At 39.3% G+C, this 24,047-nt stretch overlaps 1 protein-coding gene across 3 annotated transcripts in view; it reads right to left on the bottom strand.

Moving 5' to 3' along the window:
* The window catches only part of GLRA2 (glycine receptor alpha 2), a 167,942-nt gene that overhangs the window by 77,469 nt on the left and 66,426 nt on the right, over window positions 1–24,047 (bottom strand). For all 3 annotated transcript variants that reach the window (XM_016119133.2, XM_016119121.2, XM_016119149.2), the window contains 3 exons: window positions 23,221–23,303; window positions 20,470–20,607; window positions 18,657–18,871 (listed from right to left, as the gene is read on the bottom strand). In XM_016119133.2, coding sequence (XP_015974619.1) covers window positions 18,657–18,871; window positions 20,470–20,607; window positions 23,221–23,303 — 436 coding nt within the window. The remainder of the gene's footprint in view (window positions 1–18,656; window positions 18,872–20,469; window positions 20,608–23,220; window positions 23,304–24,047) is intronic.

The raw sequence follows: 24,047 nt of genomic DNA, 5'->3' as shown, positions 1-24,047 counted from the left end.
TGTAGTCTCACAGACACACAGGTGTGATATAAACAGATCCTGCTGACGGATGGTGTGACTGTTTGCTCCTAGAAAGTCTTCATTACATGACGGCGGGCCTCCTCTTCTCTCCGCCACGTGTGTGTACCGAGATTTCACTTTTGCTATCTGTCTTCCATTTTCTCAGTGGACGTGACAAAGCCGATTTATAATCCTACAGTCATTTACTCTCATTCCGATTCAGGAGGTTTATTTAAATGCTAACCACCTAGGATTTTTCTTTAAAGAACTGCTTAAAAACTATGTCTTTGTGAAACACTATATGTTTTACAAAGTGATTTGTATGGAGATACTAACAATTGCAGGCGGATTGGAGAATCTTTATCAGCTTTCCTGTTTTTTCAGGTTAAACTTGCCATAGGCAGTTTTGTCTGCTTTTGTATAATTAATAGAGCACATAAGATTTTCCCTTATATCCTAAGCTTTAGTATTCATTTTAATAATACATTAATTTGATTTTAACACATTTAAATTATTCCAAATTCCATGCCAAAAAATGTATTCAAACACAAAGATTAATTCCCTTAATTAACCTTTTGATTAAAAAAATAAAACCCCAGTATGGATTTTTCCCCTTGAAATAGACTGTGGAGAATTGCAACTTAGAAGCTGTGTTTCAAGTGGGTACTAATTATGGTCAGATCTACATGCTGGAGGAATTAAAGGAATTAACCCATGAACAATTGCAAGATCTCTTACCAAAACCCTGGTTGAGAAATAACGGCGCTACCTTTGTAACGACTAAACGTTCTTGGTCAGTCAGCTAGTCTTTAAACTGTATATGTCTGTGGAGTCTCAGTGTCTACTTAGTAAACTTAAATGGACTGGGCTGAAGTGGATAGTTTATTTATTAATTCTGCAAATAACTGTGCTCTGCTGCTGGGTTCCATCTTTGCTAGAAACAACACTGATTCAAAGATGCACAATATATAAGCATTGCCCTGAGTGCGAGGATTGTCTAGTAGAGGAACAAAGAGAAGTTCAAAGAATAACTATAATATAAGGCAGAATGAGATCAAGGACCAAAAAGAGGAGCTCGACCAGTCTATCAAAGGACTCCGGTGTATAATCAGCATTCCCGTTAAATAGGACTGTTTCTTCCCTCAAATCCTCAATGATTAGTCATCTCTGATATTTATTTCAGGTCTTCTCCTGTCATTTCTGCTTATTGTAATTCTGTCGTCTTACTACATCAACTCAAATTGCTGCCTCCATTAAGTCATTGTTTTTGTAAACTAGGTATGAAGATATGAATCTCATTTCCTCGAAATCTATAGCATTTGCATCTGGTCATCTTTGTAATACATATATTATTCCATATATTTTTCTGCTGCTGCTTATTAGATCGGGGGTTTTATTGGAACACAACCACACTCATGTGTTTATATATTATTTGTGGCTACCTTTCTGCTATAGCTGCAGAGTTGAGCAGTTATAACAGATCGAATGTCCCATACCTAGCATCTAAAATGGTTCCTATCTGGGCCCTTTGTAGACAATATTTGCTGACTCTTATACTAGGTCATAAATTCTTTAAGGGCAGGGACTATTTAATGTCTTTTGACCTACTTAAGGCCTAACACAGGAGGCATCCTTGAATATTTACTGAGTTGAATAAAATTTACTTAAAGTAAATAACTATACAATTTAAGTGAGTCCATCCAGGGGGCACAAGTAGGAAACTTTAAGAGAAATTGACATGTGAAGAGGAGTTGCCGAACAGATTTAGGTCCCTTCTTCTCAAAGCAATCCCAAGTGTGTTACAAAAAAAAAAAAAAAAGAATTAAGAATAATTAGTCAGTTAAAAGCTTCAATATGTTGGAATATATCACTTTGAAGCAAATCTTTTGATGAAACATTCTGTAGAGCCAAACTGATTTTCCCATTAGGATATTAATATTTGTGCTCATACATACCAATTATTAATTTTTACAAGACATTTGTTCTCAGGCTTAGAGTTCATAGACCATTTATTTAATAAACGCAGTCTTCATTGATTAGAACAACGGTACCCCTAGCATTTACAAGCTAATGCTGGTTCTGATAATTATTTCAATTATCTAAATTGTCACATTCAATTTATTTAAATTCCATGTCCAATTTGAAAAAGAAATCAAGGATTCAAAACCATGGCAGTGACTTCCACTTAAGGCCAGGATGGTGTGACGGGGACCAGATTTACCCTCCATCCTGAATCCACTAAAAAGTCTGGACAGTACATGAAAAAGTGGTTTTCAAGGCGTTAGGCAAAAAGGACAGTGATCTCTGAAACGTGGGAAACAAGTAAGGTCAGTCCTGCTATTGCTCCAGGTTACTGCCTTGAGAGAGTTTTCAGGCCAAGATGAGATGCCTTGAGGAGGAACCTAAGCATAGCCAGGAAACTCCCAACACTGACGAGATGGAGCCGAGGACCTGGAGAGTCCACAGAAGCTAGAGTTCACAGGACAGCATTTGAGAGTGGCAAGAGCCAGTAAACTTCAGGGAATTAGGAAGAAGGTAGAAAAGAGAGGCGAGCTTAAAGAACAGATGGGACAAATAAGACGAATAGGAAAATGATAGATTAAAACCTAACCGCATCAATAATCATATTAAATGTAAATGGTCTGAACATCCTAACTAAGAAACTCCTGAGTGGGGTTTTCTGCCAATGGCTAATGATCACGAACCTCCAGGTTGACGGTGTCACCAAAGTTGAGCTGCGGTTGCTATTTGCTGTTGATATAGCAACCACAGGTGATGGCCTCTCCCACTCCTTCTCTGGCTCAGATGGGCGCTGCTCAATCCTCTGTGCTCTGACTGGAAACCCAAACAGGGAAGTAAGCTTTGACACCCCACATGATTTTGGGGTATGGAAGCTATAAATCAGTGCTGCTCGTGTTCCCAGTGCTTTGTAGAGGATGACTTTCATTGTTCCTCACAGTCAATCACTATGTCCCATTAATTCTACCTCCAAAACTTATCTCAGACATATCCATTTCTTTTCATTCCCATGACCAGTATCCTACCCGAGCCCCCTCTCCTCGTTCCTGCTATAGTTCACCAGCTAGTCTCCCGGCACCCACTCCGGCCCCTCTCAAATCTTACCCCACACGGTGGCCATGACGGCCCTTTAACATAGTTAAAGCAGATCACGTTATGTTCCTATTATTAAAGTCCAACACTTTTCTGAAGCCTAACAAGGCCCTGTGTGATCTGGGTGCCTTTACGTTTGCCACTTCCCCTTTAGTTCTCTACATTCTAGCCATGTTTTCTTTCTAATTTCCTGACGTTTACTGGCTCTTTCGTCTTCTGGGGTCATCTTCTGCCTCCTTCATCTAGGCACCTCTTACTTACATGTCAAGTTCCACTCAGACTTCACTTCCTTGGGGAAAACCTCCTCTGACCCTTCGACAAGTACCACTTTTCCTTGTTACGTGCTTCGTTGGCACCCAGGGTTACTTCTTAATAACCATCATCAGCTAATTACATGCTCAGTGTTTGTCACTCCAATGGGATATGAGCTCTTTGAGGGCTGAGAGTATGTCTGTTTTATTCACTGTGTGTCCCCACTGCCATACATAACGGCTGGCTCTAAACGAAGTTCAGTATAGTAGTTCATTAACTGTAAGATGCCAGTGATTGCAAGATGCATCATTACTTTACACACCACTAAGGAAGAAAGACACCTTCAATTAAACTCTGACTTGCCTTCAATTTTAAGCTGCTACCCAAACTCAGAGCCGTGAAAATAGGAAAAAGTGTCTTAAAATACAGGATATACAATGAATATTAAATAAACCAAATGGATGAGAAAAGACTAATCCTATAACACATATTTCCAGGTTTGTAGAGCATATCTTCTATGAAATCCCACCAAAAAAGAACTCCATGAATGTCATTTGAAAACAATAATAAGATTTATGGTAAAGGGGAATGATCCGTTTGAGCCAATTACAAAATGCTAATTCCTTTTTTGGGGATCTTTTAATTAGGATTACGTCAGACAAGAAACGTTATTAAAGAACCAGTTTCTGTTTAGCATCTTAAACCTTCAGATTCTCTCCGATGACAGAAAGCTGTTCATTTCCCTTACTATGAGAAAGGATTGTTTAAGAAGTGAGCTGGAAAGAGCAGTGGGAAGCAGAATAAAGGGGAGACTGTACCAAGGAGAAGTGAGAACTGAATGGAAGATTCACTATGTTCGCTCAAAACTGTGAGCCATAATTTAAGAATATGGAAGGATTCTTCAGGTAAAAGAATCTTTCGAGTTCCATCAATCAACCCTCAAGCATATAAACTGCAACAGGCACATAAAAGGACATCTATTTTAAAGGCTGAAGGCACATTAGTGACTAAAATGAGAGTAGCATAGTAAGAAAGGAATGGAGTTTAGAGTCCAATTAAGTTTGATTTCTAACTTTGGCACTTACTGGTTCTATAACCTTGAGTTTCAATTTATTTACTAGAAAATGGAACCAATAATACCCATCTCATATGGTTGTTGAGAGGATTAAATAATATATAAATAAAAAGCACTTAGGAGAAGGCTCGAATGCCGGAGTCAATAAATATCAGCTTTTGTTATTTTTATTCTGAAAAGGGAAGAAGAGGAAACCACCTAAATTATATGAGTATTCTCTATCATTTATTCATTATTGGTGCAATCTGGTTTTTTTTAAAACTTCTTTATTAAAGTACTTAAAAATGCCAGGATAAAAAGTGAGGTACTTGTACCATGATGTTCCTGTAGGCTTATTTGGGGAACCTGTATTGCTTTACCAAACAAACTTTCTTCATCCTTTTCTAAACAAATTGTGCCATTCATATATGCAAGAAAAGTACCAGGATTGCAAGTGTACAGTTTAGCGAATCACCACAAAATGAACACATCCATAAAACCACAGCCCAGGTCAAGAAACAGAACGTTACCTGCCCCCTGAAGCTCAACACCTCATGGGCCCTCCCAATCACTAGTACCTCTGTACTTCCCTGATCCAACCATAATTCTAGTTTGAACATCATAGATTAATTTTGTGTGAAAATTTTTTGTACTTGTTAACTTTTCATAAATATTTGATTCGAGAGAGTCATCTCTGCTATGTGTAACTGCAGTTCTTACATTTTCATTTCCATCGAGTATTTCATTGTTGAATAGACCATAATTTAACCATTTTATTGTTGATGGTCACGTAATCCGCTTTTGCTGAACATTTTAGTTGCCATTAAATGATAGATAATGACTTGTACCTGATTGGACTCTTGATATAATCACACATGTGAGTTGATGAAAATGATAGTTAAAATGGCCATAGCTGATAAAAGCAATTAACAGTAACTGAGTTCAGTGAGAAAATCTGCAGAGGCAGAATGTGTGATGGAAGCCTCGGGGACCATTATAAGTTATTAATATGAAAGAGAAAGGACAATCAGGCAAGCTTTGTCTCATCATCAGAACGATGAACAAGGGTGCCAACTGCATGTGATCCACAGTGAATGCAATATGTACAGCCAAAGAAAGGGATTTCGGAGCCTGGAAAATAACTTATCTCACAGTCCAAAGCTTCCACCTGTAATTAGCATGACATGGGCCATGTGATGGAATTTAAGATTCTTAGTTCTTTCTTCAGGAGGATTTGAATTGACCATTGGTTTGAATCTTGGTTTTTTACTTCCTAGAAACGTAACTGTGGGAAAATTGCTTATTTTTTTTATGTTTCCCTTTTCCTAACTGTAAACTGGTGATGCAAAATAGTACTTACCTGACAGGTTTGCTGTGAGACAGCCTATATAAAGGGTTTAGCACAGTGGCACGTATGTAGAAGGAACTTGGTGACTGTTAACTACGAAAGGGGTATGGCATAGGGATTAACAGCACCAACTCAGAGTCAGGCTGCCTGCAACAAGATCTAGCTCTGTGAATTCAAACAAGTTATTTAACGCCTCTGTGCCTTAGTATCCTCATCTACAAAATGAGGATAATGTATCTCTAGTTCATAGTGCCGTTGTGAAGTTCAAATGAATATAAATTCTGGTGTATGATAAACACAGTGAAAACACTTCCCCAGAAAACAATGAAATTTAGAGCCACAGTTTTCAGCCTTGGCTACATATTTAAATCACTTGGACAGCTTTAAAAGAATTCAAAAGCCTGGACCCTACTGCCAGATAATTGATTTAATATGTCTATGGCGGAGTGGTGGAGTCGGGTGGAGCCTGGGAAAGCTTTGTAGTCTCCTCAGCTGATTCTAAGCATCAGTGACATGTCCTTACGAGGACAAGGAAGCTCCTATGCTAATTCTAATCCGATCACAGAATATCCGGAACTGTCGAACGTGGTCCCCTTGTAGTAGTTCAACAATAGCTATGTAAGTCACATACATCATGCTGAGTTGAACAATACTTGGTCCTTTCTGCAAGGGGTTTATAGTGTATTAAGGCAACTATACATGGGCCCTGGTCACTAAGCTACATGTCTGAATGCGATGATTGATATAAGACAAAAAAAAAATGTCACAGAGGCCAGGGAGGGAGAGAGGCCATTTTCGTTTGATGGAGACCCCTAGATGCCTTTATCAGAATTAAAAATATGCTTGTACTCAGACAAACCAGAGGAGCAAGAAGAGGAAATGGATACGTGTATCGGCTCACTGAGAAACCTCCAAATCAGTTGTGACTGCTGAGAAAGCAAAATGGAGATAAAATAGCCTGTCCGGATGCCCTCTCATCTAAACCATTGCTGTTTTATTATTATTTTTGGGTAGATTGCTCTGTCAAAAATAGCTATCAAGGAGAATACGAAATTAATATTCAGAAGTCGGTTGCATTTTTATGCACCAATGATGAACTATCAGAAAGAGAAATTAAGAAAAGAATCCCATGCACGATTGCATTAGAAACAATAAAATACCTAGGAATCAAATTAACCAAGGAGGTGAAAGACCTGTTTTTGGAAAATTATAAGTCATTGAAAAAAAATGGAAGAAAATACAAATAAATGGAAGCCTCTATCATGCTCATGAGTAGGAAGAATCAACATCACTAAAATGGCCATACTACCCATACTACCCAAAACAATCTATAAATTCAATGCAAGCCCTATCAAAATACCAAGGACATTTTTTTAGAGAACTAGATCCAAAAATTAATATGAAATCATAAAAGATCCCAAAAAGCTATGGCTATCTTGGGAAAGAAAAACAAAGTTAGAAGTGTCACACTACCTGATATCAAACTATACTACAAGGCTACAGTAATTAAAACAGCATGATACTAGTATAAAAACAGACACACAGATTCATGGAACAGAATAGCGATCCAAGAAATAAACCCATGCCTATATGGTCATTTAATCTATGACAAAGGAGGCAAGAATATGCAATGGGGTAAAGACAGTCTCTTTAACAAATGATGTTTGGAAAACTGGACAGATCCATGCAAAAAAATGAAAGCTTCTTACACCATACACAAGAATAAAGTGGATCAAAGACTTAAATGTAAGACCTGAAACTATAAAACTTCTAGACGCAAACATAGGCAGTAAACTCTCTGATGTTGCTATTAGTGATTTTTTTCCTCATGTATCTCCTAGGACAAGGGAAAGAAAAGAAAAACAAATGGGACTACATCAAACTAAAAAGCTTTTGCACAGCAAAGGAAACCATCAACAAAATGAAAAGACGACCTACTGAATGGGAGAAGATATCTGCCTATGATAGACCTGATAAGGGGTTAATATCCCAAATTTATAAAGAACTCATACAACTCAACAAAAAATCCACCCAAACAATCCCATTAAAAAGTGAGCTGAGGACCTGAATAGACATTTCTCCAAAGAAGACATAGGGATGGCCAATAGACATGTGAAAAGATGTTCAAGGTCACTAATCATCAGAGAAATGCAAATTAAAAGCACAACGAGATATCACCTCATACTCGTCAAAATGGCTATCAATAAATCCCAAAACAACAAGTACTGGCGAGGATGTGGAGAAAAGGGAACCCTTGTATACTGTTGGTGGGACTGCAAATTAGTACAACCCCTGGGGAAAACAATTTGGAGTTTCCTTAATAAGTTAAAACCAGAACTACCTTTTGACCCAAAAATTATACTCCCAAGTGTTTATCCAAAGAAAACCAAAACACTAGTTCATAAAGATCTATGCACCCCTATGTTCACAGCAGCACTTTTCACAATAGCCAAGATATGGAAGCAGCCTAAGTGCCCATCAATAGATGATTAGATAAGGAAGCCATGGTACATATATAATGGAATGTTTCTCAGCCATTAAAAAGAAATGAAATCCTACCATCTGCAACAACATGGATGGACCTAGAGGGTATTATGCTGAGTGCAATAAGTCAGAGAAAGATGTGATTTCTCTTATATGTGGAATCTAAGGAACAAAAGAAACTAACTAAATGAAAACAGACAGACATAGAGAATGAACTGGTGCTTGCCAGAGGGGAGAGGGGCCGGGGCCTTTGGATAAAAAAGGCGAAGGGATGAAGAAGTACAACTTAGTAGCTACAAAACAGCCACAGGGACATAGAGTACAGTATGGGGATTATAGTCTATATTATTGTAAGGGCTGTGTGTAGAGCCAGATGGGTGTAGAGTAATCGGGAGGTGGGGGTCACTTCATAAACTGTATAAATGTCTAACCATTGTACTGTATACCTGAAACTAAAATAAATAAAATGAAATTTAAAAGATAGCTATCAAAGAAAAATGAGGTAACACTACTTGATACAGTCAGAGAAGTGAAACTTTATAAAAATGTTATGTTAGAGTAACATAATGAAGGAAACCAGGCTTTCGTGTGGTCAAGAATAGCCAGGTTAAGTATCTAGAGAAAGGTGAGATGGAGTTTTCTCAGCGATTAGACTTTAGAGATGTATATATTCATTCATTCAATCAACAAACATTTATTGAGCATATACCATAGGCTAGGTGCTGTTATAGGGAGCAAGCCAGATAAAGATGTTTGCCTTCATGAAGCTCATAGCCAAGCTAAGAGAAACAGATAATATACAATAAACATAATCCATAATAGAGTTTAATATAAATCATCCTGTTGCTATAAGGTGATAAAGCGCAGTGGAGAAACAAAATAAGTCAAAGAGTTGGGTCAGCGTGTTGATGAGGGCATGGGTGAAGTGATAATGGCCAAAACAGGCTTAACCGAGGAGGTAAGCTTTAGATAAAGACTTGGGAAAGGAGGAGAAGCTAGTCATGTGAATATCTGGGGGCACAGGGAACAGCCATTGCAAAGGCCCAGGGACGACAGCGTGTGCCTGCCATATTCGTGAAATAGCAAGGAGGCCTGTGTGCCTGGAGCAGTGAGCAAGGACGTGGTGGTTAGCTGCCGTCGTCTCGTAGCCGAAATAACTGGGCTATGTATGTCTCATCATTTAACAAGCGGGCCTGGCGTTATTCATGTGGCGATGTTCACAGGAGTCCCAAGTGCAGCACGTGAAAGCTAGCTACAATACGCAAGCATTTTCCAAGTCTCTGCTTACTGTCATATTTGCCATTGTCCCATTGGCCAGGGCAAGTCATATGGCATAGTTGACAGTCACTTGGAGAGGGGGCTGTTACCCAAAAGGAGAGGAGAATTATAATAGCCATTTTAGTAAAAAATCTACTCTATTGCCCTTACTTTACAAACTTAAAATCTCTTCTTTTATGTATATATCAGTCTTCTTAAGGACAGAAGATCTGTTTTTTCATGTCTCTATCTGAGTATATAGTACATGCTCCACAATACTTCATTTTTCCCTCACCGTGTGGCATTTATAAAAACCGAAGACATTTAGGCAGCATGACCCAGATAGAGTTATTCATTTTAGTGAAATGGAAAGAGAGTTCGAAATGATCCTGAACCTCAAAATGCTGTTCCCCTCACATTTGTGAGTCTCACCAGGGCTTGAGCAGAAGCACAGCCCGGGTAGCTTCACTGATTGTCAGTTTCCCTGTAAAGGCTGCCAACGGCATCCTTGAACTGGAGTGCCAGTGGTACTGCAGCTCTGTCCCGAGAGAATTCACACACGTCATCTCTTTGCATATTTTTATCGCACGCTCACTACATCAGTGACTCTTCAATTTGCTGTGGCTCAGGAAATGTCAGAGGGAAAGTTTCTGAAGTCTCCCACACATGCAGATATCTGGCTGAAGCAAGCAGGCCTGCGGATCAATTTGCTAAAGCTTGGGCTTTCTGACTTTTCAATCTTTTATCCAAGAACTTAGCGAAATCCTGATTTTACAAAAGAAAACATTTCTCAGCCTTTTTCAGAGGTTCAAATCTGATCTAGGAAATTCATTCCAGATAGCCAGGGATGTATCTGCTACAAGGAACAATCATCTTTATTTTTTAGAGTTCAAACAAATTATCCAATCAAAACCTTGTTTCAAAACTTCTATAGGTGTCGTGTTACTGCTTTCGTAGTTTCTCTTACTGCAGTCTCTAGATAGAAACATTGTCATAGGGAAGAAAGCGACACCCAATGTGGCAGAACTATGGCCTCTTTTGTTTTAAATTCCAAGCTGTCTTGGGTTTGGCAGCTGCTTGAAATGGTCCAGCTGGTCTTATTTGACCAGATGGCTGAAAAGTAAGGGGAAATTTCCTGATATAGGAAATAGGGCACCTCAGTTAATAATGGCTAAAGATAATGCCTCTGGATCCTTATTCCAAGGAGATGGTTATGGACCTGTCAGAGTCACCTGTATACTTGTGTCATCCCAACTGTCCTCTACTCATGCGTACTCTCACCTCTGCAGTCTCTGGGCTGCAGTCACAAATGACTCAAAACACAGGAGTGGCCGCAACTCATTCAGCCATAATAACAAACACAGGAAAGGAAAATAATTGTTGAACCCTGTTTGGCCACACTCAAAGCCTACGCGACGTCTCGTAGCCTTCTTTCTGTTCAGTTCATCCTGATATTTTCCTGCAGGTCAGGAGACAGAAATACACCCAGCCTTTAGTCTGCCACTGGGGTTTTATGCTCCAGCAGTTAGACCTTTATCAGCAGAACTTGGAGGTTGGCAGAGATACATATTTTTAAAACCAGTTTAACGGCTTTAAAAGGGAAGGAACCTATGGAATATATATTTTGCTGGTATTTCATTTTCCTGCATTTAGGGAGGAGATTGAACTTCTGAAAACCAAATCAAACAAAACTAGACCAAGCTTAGCAAAAACCACAAAAAGCTGTGGTTGGCAGGAAGGCAAGAAATTAACTTGGAATCAATAAACACAAGTTTCTTACTTGAAATGTGTTTAAAATTTGTGAAGCATATTGGAAACCTGCCCAGGTTGTCTTCTAGAAAAGCTTATTTTAAAAGTGTAGCTGAAATATTATGAGTAGGAAGTCCTCATTGCCGGGTGTGACCTTTACCTCCTCCTACTCCACCTATTTAATCTGCTTCATAGACTCAGCACGAGCTCCCTTCGTTCTCAGGCCATTTTTCCAACACCATTTCTTCTCTCCCTCCTCTGGCTCCCTTCTCTTTCCTCCATCTCCTTCCATTTTTCCCTCCTCCATTTAATAGCTTAGGTATCTTCCTTAATGTCCTTATACAGTCATCCGTGTGTTAATGCCGGGGACATGCTCTGATACGTGCGCCGTTAGGCAGTTTCATCCTTGTGTGAACATCACAGAGTGTGCTTACACAAACCTAGTGGTCTAGCCTACTACACATCCAGGCTATGTGGTCTAGCCTATTGCTCGTAGGCCACAAACTGGTACAGCATGTTACTATATTACTTACTGTAGGTGTTTGTGGCACAATGGTCAATATTTGTGCGTCTATCTAAACATAGAAAATATGATCTAAAAGTTAAACAAAAAATGGTACACCCGTGTAGGGCACCTACCATGAATGGTACTTGCAGGACTGGAAGTTGCTCTGGCCAAGCCACTGAGCAAGTTGCGAGTGAATTTGAAGGCCCAGGACAGTACCGTGCACTATTGTGGACTTTATACACACTGTCCTCCAAGCCCTCCCTCCTGCTTCCTTCTGACAAGTAATAAAAGTTGTCAGTGCTGCTCCGTGAACACGGATGTGGGCTGGGTTGATTGGAAATATTGAGGGGAAACTGGCAGGGTTAGGTGTGTTGCTCTTATGTACCGTTGAGTCAGCGACTCTGTGAATGAATGATGTTCACTGTGTCCTGTCCTTAACAGCCCCGGTCAGCTCCTGTAGACTCAGGCCTAGGGCTTCTTTTGTGGAGTCAGTCCATCTCACGTTTGGTCATCCTCTTTTCCTGCCACCTGTTTTTCCCAGCATTATTGTTTTTTCCAAAGAACCCTGCCTTCTCATGGTAGACCCAACGTAGGACAGCTTCGGTTTTGCTATTTTTGCCTCTAGCGATGTTTTAGGCTTAAGTTGCTCTAGGACCCGCTTGTGTGTCTTTCTGGAGGTCCAGGGTATCAGTAGAGCTCGCCTTGAACACCATATTTCAAATGATTCCATTTTTTTTAATCAGCCTTCTTCGCTGTCCAGCTTTGGCTTCTACATGTAGTAATTGGGAATCCGAGAGTTGTGGGTGATCTTAGCCTTGGTCTCTGATGACGCTTCCTTACTCTCGATGATCTTTCCTAATTCTTCTTTTGCTACCCTTACAAGTCTCAGCCTTCTCTTCATTTCTTGGCTGCTGCCTCCATTTGAATTGATGATTGGGCCAAGGTAAACAAAATCAACGATTTAGAGGTCCTCATTATTGATGTTAAAGTTGTGTGTTTCTTCTGTAGTCATGATTTTTGTCTTCTTAGGTTCAAACGCAGTCCTGCTTTGGCACTTCTTTCACCGTTATCAGAAGTCATGTCAGATCACTACTACTATCATCAGCAAGCTGGTGTCATCTGCATATCTTAAGTTATTGGTAAGGCATACATCACCATAATAGTGACTGTCAGGAGGGAGCGACAGGTGGCCTGAGGATCAGTACTAATAAGAAATTAGAATGGAGAGACAAAGGAACATGGGAGATTGTCATGGCAATGTAGTTTTAGCTATGGCATGTTGGAGCAGTGGTCAGATTATGGAACTTCGTGGCATTTGTAAAACAAGGGTGTTTAACATACAGAGGGTGTACAACTGAGAACTCAATATTTTTACTTTGGAAAATTTTATTTGGTTCCATTGACCCTTCTGGCACAAAGGCTTCTTTGGCATTGATGGAAGAGATAGAACTTATCTATGCTTTACATCCTTACAACCTAGAAAATATTTCCAAAGTACAGGTACAGGCTGGCCCCATAATACCGCAGAAATCATTTACTAAAGTGACCGTAGCACTGAATACTTGTTAAGGTCGCTCCTGTGGGCCTGTGTCCTTGTACGGGATCTTAGGTCCTCAATGAAGAATTTACAGCCATGTACTCTGAAGACCACCAAGCTAGATCTGGGAGGGCCGTAGCGCCCTCTGAATATGTAGCCCTGGGGGGACAGGCTCCTCTGCACTAAACGGGTCAGCGTCTGACTGATTGGGAAGTCACCTGTGCACTCAAAATTGAAGTGTTGTGAGTGAGAGGGACTCTGTTGCTCCCATAAGAAAAAAAAAAAGTTTCTCCCGAACCACTTGTCTTTCCCTTTCTTAGAGGAAATTCAGCTCTATTATTTTCTTATGGGAGCATTGTCATATATAGTCTGTCGTTGACTGAAATGTTGTCATGTGGCACTCTAATAGCTGCATTTAACATTGTTTAATAATCACCATTCCAGGTATTGGTCTCTAGCCTACCAGATTACAAGTACCTGAGGGCAGGGACTATGTTTTATTCCTCAGCCCCTAGCACAATGCATGGCTCAGAGAAGACATTCGATAAATGTTAGTTGAATAAATAACTGGATGACTGAATTGCTAATTAAATTACACATGGAATTCCGCTTGACTACAAGTCTTCTCAACACTGTTTATTCGTTTACTACCCAAACTCTACTAAGCACCTACTATGAGCCAGGCATTGTGCTAGTGGCGGGTATGTAAACATGGACAAAAGCAATGGAATCCTTGTCCTCACAGGGATGAAACTCAAAAATTAAGTGTGTTTGTTTATAACAGATAAAGATTTTAAATTAGTTTCAGGTGTACAGCATAGTGCTTAGACATTTCTATAATTTACGAAGCGAGCGCCCCAATTACTGTAGTACCCACCTGAAACCATACATAGTTATTAAAATATTACTGACTGTATTCCCTATGCTGTAGTGTACATCCCTGTGACTGTTTTGGAATTGCCAATTTGTACCTCTTATTTGGGAATGGGATATTCTTGTTGTCTCAGAATTTTACTTAAAGTGTCACTCTGAAGGGAAATGCCACAGATACGCATATAGGATTCAGGACTTTCTAGAAGAAAGAAAAAGCTATCTAGACATGATTACACCTAACTCCCTGTATCATTACAGAAGACTAGACATTTGAAAAGAATGAATCGAAGTCATGTAATTTGTGGGTGTTTATAGTGCCCTGGCATTTTCCCTACTCTCCTAAAGATGGGGAGAAGGTGATTTATCCTCAGCCCTGTAAGAGAAGAGACTGGCATCTCCTCCACATGTTGTGTATTTGCTGAGCTGCTGAAATTCCAACAAGTTGCTCTGGATCAGAGAGTAAAAGAGTCAAAGCGTTCTTAGGAAAACCTGTCATGTGTCCTTAGTAGTTTGGGTTTCGTATGAAAACATGAACAGCAATACTTGTTTCATACCTGGGTAAATTCTGAAGGCATTGGGCTAACTGAAATAACCAAGATGGTGGGGTGAGGGCAGAAGGGTTAACAGTTAAGTTGCATTTACACTATATAGCAAGGACAGAATGCATGTTCATGGAAGGCCAAATAAATGGTGTGGAAGGTAGCCGGATGTGAATCATCTTGAAAACATGTCAACCAGGAGGGCTGTCTACTTGAGTAAGGAGACCCTAGAGCTAGAAGATGTGCTGCTAGGAGGCGATAGCTAAGAGGAGGTTGTAAGACATCAGCCAGAGAGTTCATTGTTCATTGAGGAATGGTGTAATATGTGGGAACCCCAGGAATCTCAAAAGAACTCAAGTTCAACTCACAGGAAAACTGGCATTTGGAGGCTTACCATCAGAGACGGCAGGGTTAGACTACAACAGTGTCGGTCACATCCAAATTTTTTTCCATCCACCCTTTCATCTGCAGCCCTCAACACTAGTCAGCAACGGGAGTGGCGAAGAGAATTAGAAAAGCAAGGGGAGGGACTGTAACGGAACAGACGGAATGCCTACCTCACTACGTCTCTTTAAGCCAAAGGTCAGGCCTGAGCCAGGGGAAAGGGAGGCAAAGGGCATTGAAATGGTTGTGAGATCGAATTTTTGTTTCAGGATAGATGATTTTTAAAAAATCTAACATATGTATTGTTGACACTTTAGCTGTCTGTTCAATTGTAACATACGTGTTTGTTCATTCTGGGTCTAATGGCATGGCCTGTAGTGACTGAGAATCTCTGGAATTTTCCTGACGTATCTTCCAAGGGCAGGGAAAATGGAACCAATGAGAATATTTAATGGCAGTCATTGGAAAAAAAACAGACCCATTGCTTATTCAAACCTTCTAGAGCTTAAACCATTCAATAAACTGCCTACCTGTGAAAAACACTCACATGCATGTACACACACCTGTATGATAAACTTTGGCTTCTCTCTTTGACAGATGACTATAAGCATATAGATCATCCAAAGAACATGGCATCTTCTCATAAGGCCCTTTATTTCTCTGTAGGTTATTACATATTACTATGAAATTTTTCCATATATTAAAACTCTAATAATTTTCTGTAAAACTTTTACCCATTGATTCTGTTTCAAGTCTACTCTATCTTCTATGTGGTCATACATGAGGGAACATGGCTGTTTATTAATTTCTTTATCCATGCAATGAGGATTTATTGATCATCTGCTCTGATTCACACACTCTTCTAGGTGCTCAAGGTAACATGATGAATAAGACCAAGTTTTTTTTACCTGAATGGCACGTACATCCCATTGAGCATCTTGTCATAGATCATCCTTCATTCACTCTAGCCTCACTCAGTTCTTTCTTTTTTACATTACAAAATAAGATTTAAAAAAATATATACATGTCTTCTAGAACACAGCGATACATAAACAATCATATATGAATACGTTATAATGATCATACTTAACAAAGCCAAAAACAAAATTCTAATTGTCCGTGATGGTAAAACAAATAATAATAAATATATCAGCTAGACTATTAAGTCATTGCAAATTATCTTCATAATAGATCTTTAATGCCATAGTATAGAACTATGTAAAAGTTTGATCTCCATTTTCTATGTGTGCACGAGTGTGGGTTTGCCTATAAATATGCATAGGAAAAAAAAAAAGGCTGAAAGGAAATACACCAAAATGTTAAGAGTTATTTACTGGATGGTTAACATTAATCATACTTTCTGTGTTTTCTATCTTTGCTTCAACAAGCCTGTCTTATGAAGTGCAGTGTTAACGCCTTCTCTATCAAGGCTGTTGCCATAGGCTCTGGAGTAAACCGTACAGCCAGCAGAGTGGAGTATCTGCTCAGGGCTGCATTGTTTATAAATTAAAATGAGTGAGTGAGTGTGAGTGTGAGTGTGAGTGAGTGTGAGTGTGTGTGTGTGTGTGTGTGTGTGAGTGTGTGTGTGTGTAAGTGTATGGTCACTTCTTTGTTTTCCGTGACTCACTTTTTATCTCATTTTCCTTTCTCACTGTCATCCATGTGAGTCACATCTCCCCACAGTCAGCTGAGAGCCAGCCATGTTTAATAATAGCCTAGGAAAAAGGCACGTAGGAATAAACCCACTGATAGTAACAGGATAACCACCATGAGTTCAGAGCTCAGTATAAAATGACTTATGATTATACCCTCTTTCGGTTCCTGATTGTGCCTACGTACAAAGATCACGACCATTTATTTAGCAACAGTTTTGAATATTGATGTAGAATCATAATAGCTAATAATAATAACAAAATTTTAAAAACTCAAGCTCCCGTTTTGAAAATAAATGAATACCATTTTCATAGCGATAAGTGATTGGAGGCTAAATGTTTTACGTTTTGACATCATCTGCTTACAATTTGTTACCGATACTTTAACCGTCTATTAAATTATACAGTACGTGTTTGTGCAACCTGGGGTTTAACGGCATGGCATGCAGTGATGGCAATAACTAATAACTAATGAGAAATAAGCAAGTGAACTTGTTTGGGAAGGGGGCACAGAGTGGATTAGAATTTCCAGTAGGTAAAATTGATTTGTGATTATGTAGCTGGAAAAAAAAGCTATTAGTGTTTCTGACAGCTGTATTCCAATAGAAATATGACACAGGTATTTTGTACTATTTGTTATTCTAGAAAATAAAAAAAATGTCAGAGACAGATCTATTCCTTTCTCTATTAGCATACAAAATCTAGTATCTATATTTGGAGGCATGGAACTCGAAAAGTTTGTATAACTATTTCCCCCGTATTCGGTCCATCTCCATTGTAGCCACAGACCTGCTCCGTGTGTCATCCTATCTTCCAACATAGGAGATAATGTGAAACACAATTTAACATTTCATATCATGTCAAAAGCAGCACGACTGAACATAAGCCCAAGCCAGCAAATATACGGGATTACATCTCAATTTTCTGGAACTGGGTTTTGGAGAGACTGCTCAACCAATATGAGACAGTGTATACTGAATACTAAATTGAACTCACGCCCCTGTAACAAGATTGAAGCCAGTGGCTCAATGTACTCAGTGAAAGGGAGAAACACACATTGGCACACTTCTGGGGAGCTGAGAATTTCACAAGCAGGACATTTCTTATTACTTAAGCAATATTTACAAATGCGGAGGGCTTGCCTTACATAAAAACAGATTATGCAGCCATTATGGATTACTATTTGAGCTGTTACAGAATGTCTGTGTGCCCCTAGTATCCATCCCACACTCTGTCAACCTGCCACAGTTGCTGGAATTTTCACCATCTTGGATGACTTCACAGTTTCTTCTCTAGTCAACTAACATTAAAAATAGTAAAGTATCAGCCATTAAGGTAAATTAAGGCATAGCAAAGATTCTTATATCTGATTTGCTATACCCTAATATTATACATGAATATATATATATATATATATATATATATATATATATATTCATTGATATGACTTTTTGTATAAACTTCCAGGAGGTTAATTGAAACCTTTATTTCTGTAAAAGACTTCACTGGGCATATGAATCACAATAGCTTCGCCAATAAATATTTGACAGTAGAGCATAGGTTGCATCAATCTTACTCTAATTCTTGCAAGCTTCATGGCTCGTAAACAACATGAAGTCAAAAGCACGCAGGGCTTCTTAGAATTCCTGAGCGATGTCTCTGCCTCTGCTCATTCCTCTTCTCTCCTAATCCTGATTTCCCTTTCCCCTAATTGATCTGGATGTGAAGTTGCCTCATGTCCTCAGAGCTCTAATTCTCTCAGACTCAGCTCTTCACTCTCTTCTTGCATTTGCATCTAAAACAATGCCACAGGATGGCAGATATTTCTGTATTCCCAGAATCCTCCAGCCCACAAGACCTTTGACAAACCTCTCAGGTCATTTGTTGTCAAGTGAGGAGATTTCTTACCTTTGGCAGAGATGCCCTGGAACCTGAACTCTGGGTCGTCATCGTTAAGACCGTGGTGATGCCCAGTGCGACCCTGGCAGGGGCTGCGTCCATATTTATCCAAAAGGAGACCCAGGACAAAATGACTATCAATAGACTGGGGATGTACATCTGGATCAAATAATAGCCCATCTGGCGTTCCAGGTGAAACTTAACCTCGATGCAGGTAAACTTTCCTGAAAGCATGAAATGATGATTTACAATCCAATTTGACTTTATCTTTCCTATTCTAGCCTCTCATTTTATTTTATTTTTTTAAAAGAGCATTGCAGATGGATTTAGAAGACTGCACAAAATGCTCACCCTATGTAATCAATTTAACTCTTTGCCAACTTAACCAGTAATGTATATGACAATGTGAGAATATGATTTAAAGAGTCGCTGGACCAAAACCACGTGGCATATTTAATTTTCTAAGTCTGTGCTTGTTAAAGCTTGATCATTTAGAGAGAGCTTCAGGATTTGCAAGATTGTCATAAACTGACTAGCGGAAACAAAATATTCTCATTTCGTGGGGTTATAATATATAGTATATAATATAACTTACAGCATATATATATATAGCATATAGTAAACAGCATATAATATATAACATATAATAGGTAATAGTTGAAACCATCCCCTCTAAAGCATTAGAGTTCACTTGGAGCTCTCAAAATATTTGAATACTTGTGGATCTATTTTTGTGTTATCAATAGCAAGGGGAAAATGCACATTCGTACAAGCCATATATATAATCCTGTCACTGTTTCTAGCCTCCTGGGTAATTGCTTGAGGACATGTAGAATATTTCTAGAATCTGTTTATAGTGCTACATTGTGTATAGCAAAAGTGCATATAAAGATATTAAAGTGTTTAAGATGCTATTGAAAGATAGACATCCCTTCCCCTTGCCACATTTTTTTCCTCTTTTATTGGCTTGGAGTCAGAACCCCAGGAGGTAATTTGGCTTGGCCCACACAGATTACAGGAGATAGGCTTGGTTCCTCTTGGTGAGGAAGAGCACCTTAGAATCGGCTTTTAGTTACTTCCTTGGGAAGCACTGTTGATGCTGAAACAAGTGTTCATGGACCATTCTGCTCAGTAAGGGACCTGTAGCTGTCACCGAACATGTCTTGATTGCCTCTCTATGACCAGCTGTGTGGTATCAAAACTGGGGCATTCATAGGAAAAGCCATCCACTTTACTGGGCGGGCATAATTTTCCAGATGCCCACTTGTTGCTATCACCTCAAAATTTCCCCCTGTTCCATGTCTATTCGCACTACTGACAATGCATTTTAGAGTCGGCTGCATTCCTGCCCTCTGATTTTCATTCAAACTCTTATAACTGTCCAGGACCAAAGAGCATAACAGCTGTGTTTCTGGGTTTACAAAGACCTGTGTTGATTCCTCTCTTCCTCTAAGTCAGAGGGTGTAGATCGACCTGAGGATCCAATGTCAAAAGTGGATGCCAGGAACTGAACCTGCACCACTTACAAGGTCTGATACACCTTTCCTCAGACTAATTTGACAGAGGATGGTCAGCAAGAGAACAGCAATATTCCCAGATCTCTTTTCTTCTCTCTCTGTTCTGGAGAAATCCTCTCTTGTGCTCACTGACCTATTCCAGAGCATACAGGTATGTCATCTGTTGAGGGGCTTTGGCACCAAGCCCAGGTCTGTGCCTTTTAACTCCACTTTCCTGGTGAACATGCAGCAATTGAGGTAATGAGATATATACCCCAAGCTGCAGATGGAGCCCATTTGGATTGAGCAACTGAGAGAAAACTTACCGGTGTTGTAGTGTTTTGTGCAGTAGCCGAGTTCTTTCTCTTCCTTCAGAATAAACTGGGGTAGAGTCAACCCTTCAGCAACTTGAACTGGACCATCACTTAACCACTCAAATATCAGGTCGTTCATCGTGTACCCAACTAGAGTAAGCAAATCATAGTGCAAAATTGAATGCATCTTTTCAAGAAACCTTGAAAGTTTAGCCATATAAAGAGACAAACAAGAAAATCGTCTAAAGCAGACACATGCTCAATCAATTCAGGAACATTTTTAATAAAAGAACTGCAGTCATCATGACAACTACATGCTATCGGAGTCAAAGAAATTGACAACAGCAAGCTATTTCTGAATGATTTTTTCTGTGTAATGAGAGAATAGAATTTATAAAGTTCATATTCTTCTGCCTTCTTTATTCACTAAATCTTTCCGAAGAACAAACAAGTAAACAAACACAAAAATCCTTTGAAGACTGTCTTTACTTCAAAGAGCGATGTCTGCTGCAATCCAATACGACAATGCAATTCATGGCACCAGTCTTGGTATTTCAAATGAAAAGCATTTATTTTTAATGAGAGTGAATTCATCACAGGCCTGCCTAAAACATTCCCATTGCCACTTGCCCCCCCCCAGGGTCTGTTAGCTTCGTTTTCAGAAAGCTTATGTTAATGTCCTGATGGTCGACCTTCCTTTACCTTAGCCTGTGGGGAAGGCTACAGATGGGTAACCTAAGAGGGAGTTGCAGAATATGCAAATAAAGCATATTCATTCGTTCTCATCTTGCTAAATGGGCCCACTCATCACGATGATGAATATGAAGTAAAACAATCTCTATTACGTAAGGTCATATTGTTATATGACTCCTGAACTATCTAAAATAAGATTATTATCAGTTTACCAAATCCAAGTTAGCTCTCGGTCTCTAGGCTCCTGTTAACTAGGCCATTATCTGTCAGGGGCTTTTGGATCATGTTGCACCCCATTAATGAAAGCTACTTTTCCTTTGGGCATCATTTCTCCCCGCTCCCCTTTTATTTGTGATATTTGGACTCAGAAATGAGAGCAAGGAAGACGGGAGATATTATGTGAGGTTTTGGATGGCCAATAATCTCAGTAGAGTCTTGCGATTATTTACTACAAATTAGTGACCCACCAAAGCTACCCAGGAATTAATGGCAAAGTTAGTTGGAATCTGCTTTCTTCTTTCTTTGGACCACCTTTTCCATCGAAAGCCAAAAAATAACATAGAAAGCAAGGAATTACAAAGAGGACCCTGTACAAGCATTGCTGTTCCACAGGGAGAAGAGCCAACTCTATCTGTTTTGCTGTAAGGCTGCATGAATACTTCTTGAGTATCTCCGACAAATACTAGAAGCTCATCAAACTCCCCATATCCCTGCCCGGTGAGCTTCTGGGTGGCTACCATAAAAATAGTCCTTGTCAGCCATCCTGAAGCCCCAGACTAGGACAGAAAGAAAAGGTAATGAGATGGGGAAGGAGGAGGTATTATGAGGGTAGAAAAGTAAAGAGTAATTTGTACCCATCACATTCAGGGTTACTGGTAAACACTTAATTGCTACTGCTTTGATTTTACGACTTCTAGGTCCTGCAAGGACCAACCATATTTACTAATTGGAGTTTCTTAAGCCTTGGTGAAGCCTCATATGACAGCTATGGTTGCTGTTTTATAGAAAAAAATAGGTGTTGGGTTGAGACAGGTGTGAGTTTGGAGCAGTAGAGAAGACACAAGGAAGGAATCATTATGTAAGAAAATGTTTTTCTTAACTTTCTGCTCATGAGAAGAGGTAATAGGGGGAAAAAGAATACATAAAGTTTCTTGTAAATCAGAAATTCTCATTTTATCCCTGGCAACTTCTTAAAACAAAGACATTGTATTATTTTGTTTATTTCCTTAGGAAGTTTCAAGAGAACTCTTTGGTGATTTTATATGATCAGAATGAAACCTTGTCACTGACTCTTTTTTAATAGTAGTTGATGCATCTTTATATTTATTATTTATTATTTTTCTAAACCAAGAAGTTTAAAGTATTTCCTTGCTCCTGCCTCATTAAATCTCCTGACATCCCTGTAGGTCATTGGGACTTATTATTCTCTATATTTTACAAACAGAGAAAACTGACAGAGCAAGCCAGAAGAAATTCATGTCTCTTGTCTGAGAATCCCATTACCTGCGAGGCATCAGCAACTTACGGCATGTGTCAAAGATTTCAGTGGCATTGTGGCTAGTGGCAAAGGGGACAGAGTAGGTAGCATTTTTCTCCTCCCTTCATCATGCCTTTGTGTGACCACTGCCCATTTAAGGGAGATACCTATTATTCCATATCATCTCATGCCCCCTCATTCTTGGATCCTCCTCTGACTAACGCTCCTTCTTGCCAAAAGTCCTTTGAGGTGATTGTCTATATGAGCATTAGATAGAAAGAAATACCATTTTATTATTAGAGAGCAATTCATCAAAGAGGTTGAATGACTAATCTCAGTTTTCCCAGGAGACATTTTCATTTCAAAGAAAACTTAATCAGGTTTCTTTTTTGAGGAAGGGTAAGTTATTTGGCATTTTACTTTGAAAGATTGTGCTCTGTTTGGTATGAGAGACACACACACATTTTTGCTCGTCTTTTCATTAGGACCTTGCGAGTTGATAAGTAGGTAGAGAATGAGTCTTAATGACACACTGAAAGAACCAGGTTATTTGTTAAAACAGGCAGGCAGTCATTTTAATGGTAGTGACTTACAGCTCTCCAGCTGCATCGTACAAGTCTGGACATCCATTGGAAAATTCTTCAAGTCCATGGGACAGGATAAGGTCAAGGTGAGTCTTAGCAAGAAACAAAAAAATTAAAAAAGTAAGTTTTAAATTTGCGAGGTCCGACTCTTGAGAAACACACCAAAAATACATGTAGTATTAAAGCAAAGTGACGCTGATTCAGATAATGAAATCTAAGTTCTCGCTTAGGGCAATGCTTTTTATTTTTCAAATGAACAGTAGTCATTAGTAAACTTGAAAAAATATTGGAGAAGTTTACTCTGTATTTCCCATCTCCCAGCCTCTGACTCCCACCTCCCAGTGGCACCAGCCCCAAGTTTATTCTAGAATCAGAAAGAGCACTGAGAAATAGTGTAGCGAGGACAGTGGACTCTTCCCAACACTGATACCCAAAATACATAAAGCGTGTGCTGTTTTAGATTAGACTTTGGACAGGTAGACTTTGCTTCAAGGACAGTAAAGGGTGTGATAAGCGTAATTGGTTGCAATAAGCATTGGTTCTTCTTCTATTAAATGGGCAAGCGCTTAACTTCACTGTCTTTCCATTTACTAATCTACATAAATGGGTTAACAATATACTGTAGCCTTCGTTCTAGTATTTTGACAAATCTGGAGCAAGTAATCCTTAAGCTGAAAAAGAAGACCTTTAAGGATAGTGGTTTATACATAGTCTTCACCTCCCTGCACCCAAGAAGGGCTACTCTGCTTAACTTTTCCTCTTTCCTTAACTTTTCCGAGCTCCGGCCAGCTCTAACCAAGCTTTAGATCAGAATTTTGTTTAAGCCACTGTCTCTC

Source organism: Rousettus aegyptiacus, unplaced genomic scaffold (genome assembly GCF_014176215.1).
Source record: "Rousettus aegyptiacus isolate mRouAeg1 unplaced genomic scaffold, mRouAeg1.p scaffold_m13_p_9, whole genome shotgun sequence".
NCBI lineage: Eukaryota > Metazoa > Chordata > Mammalia > Chiroptera > Pteropodidae > Rousettus > Rousettus aegyptiacus.
This window is presented reverse-complemented; position numbering and strand designations above follow the sequence as displayed.